We start from the raw sequence: 10,965 nt of genomic DNA, 5'->3' as shown, positions 1-10,965 counted from the left end.
ATATCTTTTTCCATCCCCTCACTTTCAGTCTGTATGTGTCCCTAGGTCTGAAGTGGGTGTCTTGTAGACAGCGTATATATGGGTCTTGTTTTTTTTATCCATTCAGCCAGTCTATGTCTTTTGGTTGGAACCTTTAATCCATTTACATTTAAGGTAGTTATCGATATGTATGTTCTCATTACCATTATCTTAATTGTTTTGGGTTTGTTATTGTAGGTCTTTTCTTTTTCTTGTGTTTCCTGCTTAGAGAAGTTCCTTTAGCATTTGTTGTAAAGCTGGTTTGGTGGTGCTGAATTCTCTTAGCTTTTGCTTGTCTGTAAAGGTTTTAATTTCTGTGTCAAATCTGAATGTGATCCTTGCTGGGTATAGTAATCTTGGTTGTAGGGTCTTCCATTTCATCACTTTAAATATATCCTGCCCCTCCCTTCTGGCTTGCAGAGTTTCTGCTGAAAGATCAGCTGTTAACCTTATGGGGATTTCCGTCTATGTTTTTTGTTGTTTTTCCCTTGCTACTTTTAATATTTTTTCTTTCTATTTAATTTTTGATAGTTTGATTATTATGTGTCTTGGCATGTTTCCACTTGCATTTATCCTGTATGGGACTCTCTGTGCTTCATGGACTTGGTTGACTCTTTCCTTTCCCATATTAGGAAAGTTTTCAACTATAATCTCTTCAAATATTTTCTCAGTCCCTTTCTTTTTCTCTTGTTCTTCTGGGAACCCTATATTTCGCATGTTGGTGTGTTTAATGTTGTCCCAGAGGTCTCTGAGACTGTCCTCAATTCTTTTCATTCGTTTTTCTTTATTCTGCTCTGTGGTAGTTATTTTCACTATTTTATCTTCCATGTCACTTATCTGTTCTTCTGCCTCAGTTATTCTGCTATTGATTCTTTCTAGAGAATTTTTAATTTCATTTATTGTGTTGTTCATCACTGTTTGTTTGCTCTTTAGTTCTTCTGTGTCCTTGTTAAACGTTTCTTGTGTTTTCTCCATCTATTTCCAAGATTTTGGATCATCTGTACTGTCATTACTCTGAATTCTTTTTCCAGTAGACTACCTATTTCCTCTTTATTTGTTTGGTGTGGTGGGTTTTTACCTTGCTCCTTCATCTGCTGTGTGTTTCTCTGCCTTCTCATTTTGCTTAACTTACTGTGTTTGGGGTTTCCTTTTTGCAGGCTGCATATTCATAGTTCCCATTGTTTTTGGTGTCTGCCCCCAGTGGATACAGTTGATTCAGTGGGTTGTGAATGCTTCCTGGTGGAATGGACTGGTGCTTGTGTTCTGGTGCATGAGGCTGGATCTTGTCTTTCTGGTGACAGGACTGCATCTGGTGTTGTGTTTTGGGCTGTCTGTGACCTTATTATGATTTTAGGCAGCCTCTCTGCTAATGGGTGGGGTTGTGTTTGTGTCTTGTTAGTTGTTTGTCATTGGGTGTGCAGCACTGTAGCTTGCTGGTCGTTGAGTGGAGTTGGGTCTTAGTGCTGAGATGGAGATCTCTGAGAGACCTTTCGGTGTTTGATATTATGTGGAGCTGGGAGGACTCTGGTGGACCAATGTCCTGAACTCAGCTCTCCCATCTCAGAAGCACAGACCTGACACCCAGCTGGAGATCAAAGACCCTGTCAGCCACACTGCTCAGAAGAGAAGGGAGAAAAAAAGAAAGAACAAAGTAAAATAAAATAAAATAAAGGTATTAAAATAAAAATTGAAAAAATTATTAAAAATAAAAAAATTTAAAAGTAATAAAAAGAAAGTAAGAAAGAAGAGACACCAACCAAAAAACAAATCCACCAATGGTAACAAGCACTAAAAAGTATATTAAAAAAAAAAAAAAGAGAGACAGACAGAACCCTAGGACAAATGGTAAAAGCAAAGCTATGCAGACAAAATCACACAAAGAAGCATATACATACACACTCACAGAAAGAGAAAAAGGGGGAAAAATATATATCTATATATTAAAATAAAAGGAAAAGAGCAACCAATTTAATAAACAAAGCTACTAATGATAATAAACTCTAAATACTAAACTAAGATAAACATAAGACCAGAAACAAATTAGATGCAGAAAGCAAACCCCAAGTCTACAGTTGCTCCCATCATCCATCACCTCAATTTTGGGATGATTCGTTGTCTATTCAGGTATTCCACAGATGCAGGGTACATCAAGTTGATTGTGGAGATTTAATCCGCTGCTCCTGAGGCTACTGGGAGATATTTCCCTTTCTATTCTTAGTTCGCACAGCTCCTGGGGTTCAGCTTTGGATTTGGCCCCACCTCTGCATGTAGGTCGCCTGAGGGCATCTGTTCTTCGCTCAGACGGGATGGGGTTAAAGTAGCAGCTGATTAGGGGGTTCTGGCTCACTCAGGCCAGGGGGAGGGAGGGGTATGGAACGTGGGGTGAGCCTGCAGTGGCAGAGACCGGTGTGATGTTGCAACAGTCTGAGGTGCTTCGTGTGTTCTCCCTGGGAAGTTGTCCCTGGATCACTGGACCCTAGCAGTGGTGGGCTGCACAGGATCCCGGGAGGGGAGGTGTGGATAGTGACCTATGCTTGCACACAGGGTTCTTGGTGGCTGCAGTAGCAGCCTTAGCGTTTCATGCCCGTCTCCGGTGTCCACGCTGATAGCCGCAGCTTGCACCCATCTCTGGAGCTCGTTTAGGCAGTGCTCTGAATCCCCTCTCCTCACGCACCCCGAAACAATGGTCTCTTGTCTCTTCGGCAGCTCCAGACTTTTTCCTGGACTCCCTCCTGGCTAGCTGAGGTGCACTAGCCCCTTCAGGCTGTGTTCACGTGGCCAACCCCAGTTCTCTCCCTGGGATCTGACCTCCGAAGCCAGAGCCTCAGCTCCCAGCCCCTACCCACCCTGGTGGGTGAGCAGACAAGCCTCTCAGGCTGGTGAGCCCTGGTCGGCACTGATCCTCTGTGCAGGAATCTCTCTGCTCTGCCCTTTTCACCCTGTTGCTGTGCTCTCCTCTGTGGCTTCAAAGCTTCCCCCACACCACCCCCATCTCCGCCAGTGAAGGGGCTTCCTAGTGTGTGGAAACCTTTCCTCCTTCACAGCTCCCTCCCAGAGGTGCAGGTCCCATCTCTATTCTTTTGTCTCTGTTTTTTCTTTTTTCTTTTACCCTACCCAGGTACGTGGGGAGTTTCTTGCCTTTTGGGAAGTCTGAGGTCTTCTGCCAGCCTTCAGTAGGTGTTCTGTAGGAGTTTTTCCACATGTAGATATATTTCTGATGTATTTATGGGGAGGAAGGTGATCTTCACGTCTTACTCCTTTGCCATCTTGAAGGTCTCTAAAGGCTTATTTTTAATGTAATAAGAGTTATTTTTCTGCATAATTTCAGCCTTGGGTTATATGTTGAGAAATGTCTTTAGCATGCTTAAGTTAAATAATCATCTGTATTTTCTCCCAGTTCTGTCATTATTATATTCAATTTGTCAATCCATTTAAGTAACAACTTTGTTTGAAATAATTCTTAAGGATAGTGGAAAAGGATTATCTTAAAATGTTAAGTGAAAGAGGAACATACAAAACAGTGTATACAGTATTATTCAATTTTTAGAGAACTAGATTTCATTTGTGAATATTTTGTGTAGAAAAAAGACTAAAAGAAAAGAAACTGAAATATTTAACAACGTTTAGCAGGATTAAGATGATTTTTTATAATTTCTTCTTTATGCTCCTTTGTGTTTTCCAAAATGAATGTGTATCATTTGCTATCAGAAATTTTAAAAATAAGATTATTTTTTAATTAAAAAATGTGCTGTGGGGCTTCCCTGGTGGCACAATGGTTGAGAATCTCCCTGCCAATGCAGGGGACATGGATTCGAGCCCTGGTCTCGGAAGATCCCACATGCCGCGGAGCAACTAGGTCCGTGAGCCACAATTACTGAGCCTGCGTGTCTGGAGCCTGTGGTCCGCAACAAGAGAGGCCGCGATAGTGAGAGGCCCACGCACCGTGATGAAGAGTGGCCCCCACTTGCCACAACTAGAGAAAACCCTCGCACAGAAACGAAGACCCAACACAGCCATAAATAAATTAATTAATTAATTTTAAAAAAATGTGTTGTATCTTAAAAATGATTTGGAATGTTGCGTTTCAATATAAAGATAATGTGAGCCACGTATCTAATTTTAAATTTTCTAGTAGTCTCATTTTTTAAAAGAAAAAGTAACTGGTGAAATTAATTTTAAAGTATATTTTATTTAACACTGTATATCCAAAATGCTATCATTTTATCATATAATCCATATAAAAATTATTGATAAGATATTTTACATTCTTTTTTAAACTATGTATTTGAAATCCTGTGTGTGCTTTACACTTTTACCTGTCTCAAATTACATTAATCACATTTCAAGTTCTCAATAGCCACATGTGGCTCATGGTTATCATATTGGACACTGCAGATTTGGAACATAAAAATGTCTTGAGTCCCAAATTAGGCTAAATCCTACTTATCTGCTGAACCATTGCTTCAAATTACTTTCGAAATGCAGTTGATACGGATTAGGGGCTACAAACTGAAGTGCCTCTAAGGGCCAGAGAGGTAACTATATAATTTGAATAAAAAAATCTGGGTACAAAAAGTTAATCTGAAGCACGTGTCTTTCTAAAGAATTGAAGCCACCACTAGCTCCTTCTAGTCAATTGGTGCAACATGGGAATGCAGGCTCAGGGTTGACAGACTTACTGAGTTTTCATGGAAACTTAAACTCTGGATTTTCTTGTGCAATTTCTCAATTATTAATTATCAATAATGATTCAAAAATTGAACAGCACCTTGTGCGACAAATTGTTTTTACCAAATGTAATCCTTTTTATGCCAACTTTTGACTACTGGGATCAATACATACTTTCAAAAATCCACTAATTTTATTAACTTTGAAACATTAGGCTACTCATTTTTGGTGACCTAAACCTTTTTTTTTTTTTTTTTTCATTTTACATGTGTTATAACATTAACAGCTAACATTTACTGGGAGCTTAGTATATGACAGGCATCTTGCTAAACACTTTCCACACTTTACCAATGAGAGAAATGAAACTAAGGGAGGTTGACCAACTTTGTTTAAGGTCACAAAACTTGTGATGATGCCAATATTTGAACTAAAGTCTGCCTGACTCCAGTCTGTGCTTTTACAAACACTCCTTTAAATCGCCTAGGAGTATCCATGTCTCGGTAATCTACCAATCTCCCTCCCTCTCTCTCTCTACACATGCACACACACACACACACACACACACACACACACACACACACACACACTCCTCTAGTCCTTTTTCTCTTATCTTCTGTTTCTTTTTCTTTTATCTTTCTCTCCTTTATGCTCATCCTACATCTCCTTTCCAAAACACATTTCCTTTTCCCATTCTTATCTTTCATTTTCATTGCATAGTATTGTCTCCGTTTTATCCACCTTGATAAGGGAAGCTCTCAGCCAGTGGTGTGCTAAAGCCAGCTCTTACTGGCTCAGGACAGTTAATTATACATATCTCTTCTGAACTTTGCATTAAGTGACATCATGTTGGTAACTGAAAATCAGCTGTAGTAGGAGTATTTGCACAATGGAAATAAGCTAACACTACACATAGTTTACTGGAAACCCAGTTGTTTAACATTTAGTTTATCAGCACACCACTGGCTTTAGCACTGGTTACACATCTGATTTTTTTCTGTCTGGGGATCACTGTAGGTGTTAGGTAGCTTATCTGCCCATCTACTTTTCCCTTTGGTTTTGTAAATTCTGTTATTTTCTGGAACCCAAACTTTTACATTAACTCCTTAGCTTATTACATTGATTCATAATGTGTATGGTGAATTTTAGTTCTTTGACATTCAGAAGACAACTTTATTTTCCAGTTATGCATGAAATGAAATTCCTTTTTATTCTTTTTAAAGAGATCTATTTTTAGTACCTTGACTATGCATTAATTGATATCTTTTCTGAATACATTTCCTCACTGGGACAGCTGGATATTATGGTCAGAACCCCCTTCAGCTCATTTTGCTTTATTTTTTGTCGTGTTTTTGCATGTTTCCTTCTCTCTTATGGCACATTTATGCCATCTATTTCATAGTTTTTTCCCTTAAAATCCTTTAAAATGTTCCTTGGACTTCTACCTGTTTTAACCTCAAGTCTCTTAAAGGATTTCCAAGACCTTGCTTCTTATGGGCATATTATTATTATTTTCCTTCCTGGAGCATTTCCATGTTCCTGCTTTCATTGGACAGCTCCCAAATGATGCTGATTGGAATACTAGATCTTCGCAACCTTTTTAGAATCACATTCACAGATAATTTCTTGTGTTATTCACAGAGATGGAAAGCCATTTTCATTATCTATCAGATTTATCCGTTTAGAACTCTCAGAGGGCATCCTCATTTTCAAGATTTGAGGTCCTGGGGACCCACAAATTACATCCTCCATGTACTTATCTTTTTTCTTTTTTGGATGCACCATGCAGCTTGTGGGATCTTAGTTCCCTGACTAGGGATTGAACCAGGCCCCAGCAGTGAAAGCACCGAGTCCTGACCACTGGACCGCCAGGGAATTCCCATCCTCCATGTACTTATGTTAGTCCTCTGAATTTTGTGTTTCTTGGGAAAAAAAGACTTCTTAAAAACATACTCCATGCCTTATTCAGTCAAACTAGATGATAAAATGGTTTCATATACCTGCTTGTTCATCCTGTTATCTCAGTCCTACGTTTCCTCTAACCATAAGAGCACTTTTTTTTTGTAGGTATTTACTCAACCACAGGAATGAGTAGTAATATGATGATTTATACCTGCATCTTTCCAACATTGCCAGCCTGACAGCCACTTTTTCTATCCAATGCTTTTTTTTCTGGAGTTAAACAGATTATTTTGGCAAATTTGATTAAATATAACTGTTTTCCAATACTTCTGCAAAATGCAGGTGTCAGAATCTCAAATGACTGTTTTGGGTTATGAAGTTGTCTGTGTAATGCCCCTTCCTGACCCTGATTCTACCCTATATTTTCATTGCATAGAACACACTAGTTTCTCTCTTAACATTTGCTAGATTTTCAGAATCTGTGGCTTCAGGTCTATGTTGGATATGAGACTCTTTTTCAAACACACACTCTTGTCAGATTCCCAGTAGAAAACTTTACATTAGGTTGTTCCTGTTATTTGCAACCTGGCAAGGCCAATAGTGTTGGCCAATTTATTTTTTGTTAACATATAGTTTGTGGTTAGAATTTTATTTTTTGTTAGTTTATATAGTTTGGGGTTAAAAAATATGAGACCACTGGAAATTTGAACAATGACTGGATATTAAATAATTGTTTCCCACATTTGTTTGTGATTATGGTACTGTGGTTATGTTTTAAAAGCATCATTATCCTTTAGAGACACATACTGTATCAGCTAACCATTGTTGTGTAACAAATTATCCCAAAATTTAGCAACTTAAAACCACACACAGTTATTATCCTAGAGATTCTGTGAATCAGAAGTCTGGGTGTGGCTAATCTGTGTCTTCTGCCTCGGGGTCTTTTACAAATCTGCAATCAATTTGTTGTCCAGGGCCAGGGTCTTATCTGAAGGCTTGAGTAGGGAAGCATCTGTTTCCAAACTCACTTATGTTTTTTGGCAAGATACACTCCCTCAAGAGCTATAGAACTGAGAGTCTTAGTTCCTCACTGCCTGTTGGCTGTAAGACTCTCAGGTTTTTGCCATATGGGCCTCTCCAACATGGCAGCTTGTTTCATCAAAGCCAGCAAGGGGGTAGGGGACAGGGAGAGAGTCTCCTAGCAAGAGAGAAGTCATAATCTTCTGTAATGCAATCACAGAAGTGACATCACATCACTTTTGCTGTATTCTATTGATTAGAAGTAAGACAGTGATTTTGCTTACATTCAGTAGGAGAGAAAATCAAACCAAGGCATGAATACCATATCCATAAGTAATTTGAAATCTACATATCTTTCTGTCAATGAGAATGTTTTAAGTGCCTCCATTGCATTTATAAGCTCACTGAAGAGTTCTTTGGATCTGGATCTATTATTGGCTTTTATTTCTTTTTTGCACAAGTAATCCATATTCCTTAAGAAAAATGTAGTTTAGTACAAAGAAAAAAATCACCCAATATCCCCCAAGAGATAACCACTGTTAACTTTTTGGTGTATACACTTTCAATTTTTATGTAGTAAATCTAAAGGTCTTTAAATTTTTCTCATCCTTTGCATTTTAATGTTTCTCTCCATTGAATTCAGATATTCATCTTTATGTTCTTCTAATTATTCTTGTTCCTATTGAAGAATGGAGATCATAGTAAGTATATACACACCAGTAGCCTTTTAAATGTTAATGTGCATCAGAATCACCAGGGAAGTTTGTTAAAAACGAAAGTTCTGGAGCTCCATTTAGTAGATTTGGAGTGGGACATTTTCAAGAAACTCCTCAGGTGATTCTCACACAGATGGCTGATCAGCATACTTTTAGAAACACTAGGACATTATTAAATAAATTCAGTGTTCCTTTAGAAATTGCAAGTAATCTCGTCTAGAGAACTGAAGTTACATATCCAAGGTTATTTTATTCAGGGATGGAATGAGACAAGAACTCAGAGCTCCTGACTCAATCGTTATTAATCGTACTTTGTTAAGTTTTTGTCAGGCAGAAATCACACCTTGACTAGCAGAAATTGCAGACCTGAAGGGGAAGAGGGATGTTGTATTGGGCAGATCTATCTTTGGGGACTCTGCTAAATATTTGAAGGGAAAATGTGAGGGGAGGGGGTTCTTGCCTAATATGTGGGGATGGGGGCAAAAATAGGGAAACACAGCTCACACACTCCTGACCTTGTTTCACAGTCAAGTAAAGCAAATATAGTCCCTAATTTATAAAGAATTCATGGGTTTATTCATCTAGCTAAAAGATCCAAATTTAGGGACCAAGTATTTATTGTGACCCTATGGCTCTCATAAAGTCATTAAAAATAGTTTGCATATCTTCTCAAACTAAATTATAAAAGAAAACACATCAAACCATCTCACAGAATCGAGTCCCTGTATTAATCTTTTGGTACATTTAATTTCAGCATTTTTCTCCTCGTGTATTAGATAAATATGAGATTTGAAATAAAAAAGAATACATAGATTGCTTTTTAAAACTGCTTTATTAACTTCACAATATATAATAAGCATCTTGCCATGCAATAGGTAAAATTCTTCTGCTAACAGAATCTTACAGACTGGGTCAAAAACACATTCAACTAGAAGCTGGTAATACGAGACCCACCAGAAATGAGTGGCATCAACAGGTTTACAACAGAGGTACATTATGAACATGTAAGTTTAGGAAGCAGGTGTGTCTCCCTATTAACTTCAGGGAGAACATCAGGATTTAAGGCATAAGGCAAAACTCATCATGATGGTCATGGTGAGGGGGGTCAGTGCTAACTGCCCTCAGACTGTGACTCGACTGCTTTTCCCTCAGCTTTTGCATGAGTTGTCTCATCTCTTCCCCAATCCTTTCCATATTCTCCTCTCTCATCCTTGCCTGTGGCTCTTCAAGCCTCTGAGTCATGTCCCATCTATACTGCAGGATGGGCTGCCTAACATGGAACCGCCTATGATTTCCTCCAGGTACACAATATTCACCATATCCCGAAGGTAGGGCCAAAGGCTCTCCTTTATTAGCAAGTTGCTCTTTTTCATCCTTTTTATCATTTTCCTCGTTGGCATTTTCCATGTTGATATTTTTCATCACTTGTTCCTCTTTGGACGCCATTGCTCCTAGGAGACAAAAGACAAGAAAAAGGGCTGCATTTTTCGTGGATAGATCAGCACCAAGGACAGAGGCCTGGATAGCATGTGTTATTGTTATTTTTTTAATTTTATTTTCCCACCTGAAAGGCTTCATGAGCCCTCTAGGGGGCCCCCAGTCCGAGCCCTCCCCCCCTCAGTTCTTTCCCTCCCTCCTCTCAAACCCACCATTTTCCCTACAGATCCCTCCCCCAGGCCTCTTCAAACAACAAAGTGGAGGACGGGGCATGGGGAAGGTGGGAGGGGGTATGACGGGGCTCTGCACCCACCCACACACACCGTCCCCTGCACCGACCTGGGCCTATCCTTGCTGTCTCCTCCTCCTCCCGATTCTCGCTGCAAGTGCGTCGCCGCAACACTTGACACTTAGATCCGCAGACCTGCAGAAGGCAGGGATGGAGGGAGCGAATACTGTCGCCAAGCTCTCGGCGCCGAACCACCGCCCCTCACCGCCCATCCCCCGCCGCCACCCCCGACCTGCGTCCACCGCCCCCTTCCCGGGTTCACCATTGCCCTGCAGGAACTCAGAGATTATTTCCCATCGCTCTTAAGTTGCTTTGCGGCCTGGAACCCTGCTGCCCCTGCAACCCTCACCCCAGGGGGGCCCTATTTCTGTCCCAAGAAAGCAAGGGTGTGGAGAGAGCTCACTGGGACCCGCCGCGGTGATCCCCTGCGCTGAACCCATGAGCCGGCCTCTGGGGTTGGCTGGCAGCTGCCGCCAAGGCGTCAGAGCGCGGGCCCCGGAGCCCTTACCTGCTCCGCTTCCCCCGGGCCCGATGCCAGCCCGCCGTGCGTAGGGCAGCGGGGAGCTGGTACCCAGACAAGAGTGACGACTGCACCAAAGGCTGCGTCGCTCTGCAGCTCGCGGTCACGTGAGGGTTTCGCGTCACCGCTGACCTCGCCCTCAGATCCTCCTCCCCACCCACTGGGGCCGACGGAGAGTTCAGCAGGACCCTCCCCTCAACCTCCGCACGCAAGATCTCCCCCTACACGCAGCTGTACGCTAGGTCTGGTTCCTCAGCTTGGTCCTTTCCGATCCGAGGGCCCACAGGCGGCCTCACTGCCCTTATGTTTGGGGTTTGACCTTCTCTGGTTACCAGGGAGAGTCTGCACCTCCCTTCCCACCACTCCAAGGCCTTGGTATTGACTTTGGCCCTTTCTGC

The 10,965-nt window shown here is 41.1% G+C and overlaps 1 protein-coding gene across 3 annotated transcripts; it reads right to left on the bottom strand.

Moving 5' to 3' along the window:
- Positions 1-9,144: 9,144 nt before the first annotated feature.
- Positions 9,145-10,652, bottom strand: LOC103018231 (protein BEX2-like). 3 transcript variants are annotated; one of them, XM_057538604.1, is made up of 3 exons: positions 10,556-10,652; positions 10,098-10,182; positions 9,145-9,772 (listed from the first exon to the last, which is right to left on the bottom strand). In XM_057538604.1, exon 3 carries the CDS (start codon positions 9,765-9,767, stop codon positions 9,381-9,383), a length of 387 nt encoding a protein of 128 aa, XP_057394587.1. In that variant the 5' UTR covers positions 9,768-9,772; positions 10,098-10,182; positions 10,556-10,652; the 3' UTR covers positions 9,145-9,380. The 3 variants fall into 3 exon arrangements, with proteins under 3 accessions (XP_057394587.1, XP_057394586.1, XP_057394585.1); XM_057538603.1 differs by lacking the exon at positions 10,556-10,652 and adding an exon at positions 10,451-10,547; XM_057538602.1 differs by lacking the exon at positions 10,556-10,652 and adding an exon at positions 10,310-10,403.
- Between the last annotated feature and the right edge of the window lie 313 nt (positions 10,653-10,965).

This window comes from Balaenoptera acutorostrata, chromosome X (assembly GCF_949987535.1).
Source record: "Balaenoptera acutorostrata chromosome X, mBalAcu1.1, whole genome shotgun sequence".
In the NCBI taxonomy this organism is placed as follows: Eukaryota; Metazoa; Chordata; class Mammalia; order Artiodactyla; family Balaenopteridae; genus Balaenoptera; species Balaenoptera acutorostrata.
Note: the sequence above shows the minus strand (reverse complement) of the source record. Positions and strands in the feature narration are given on the sequence as shown.

Excerpts from the sequence above, each read along its gene's own strand:
- LOC103018231 (XM_057538602.1), bottom strand. Across the intron at positions 9,773-10,097 it reads GACAGCAAGGATAGGCCCAG|GAGCAATGGCGTCCAAAGAG; the intron begins GTCGGTGCAGGG and ends TTTGTCTCCTAG.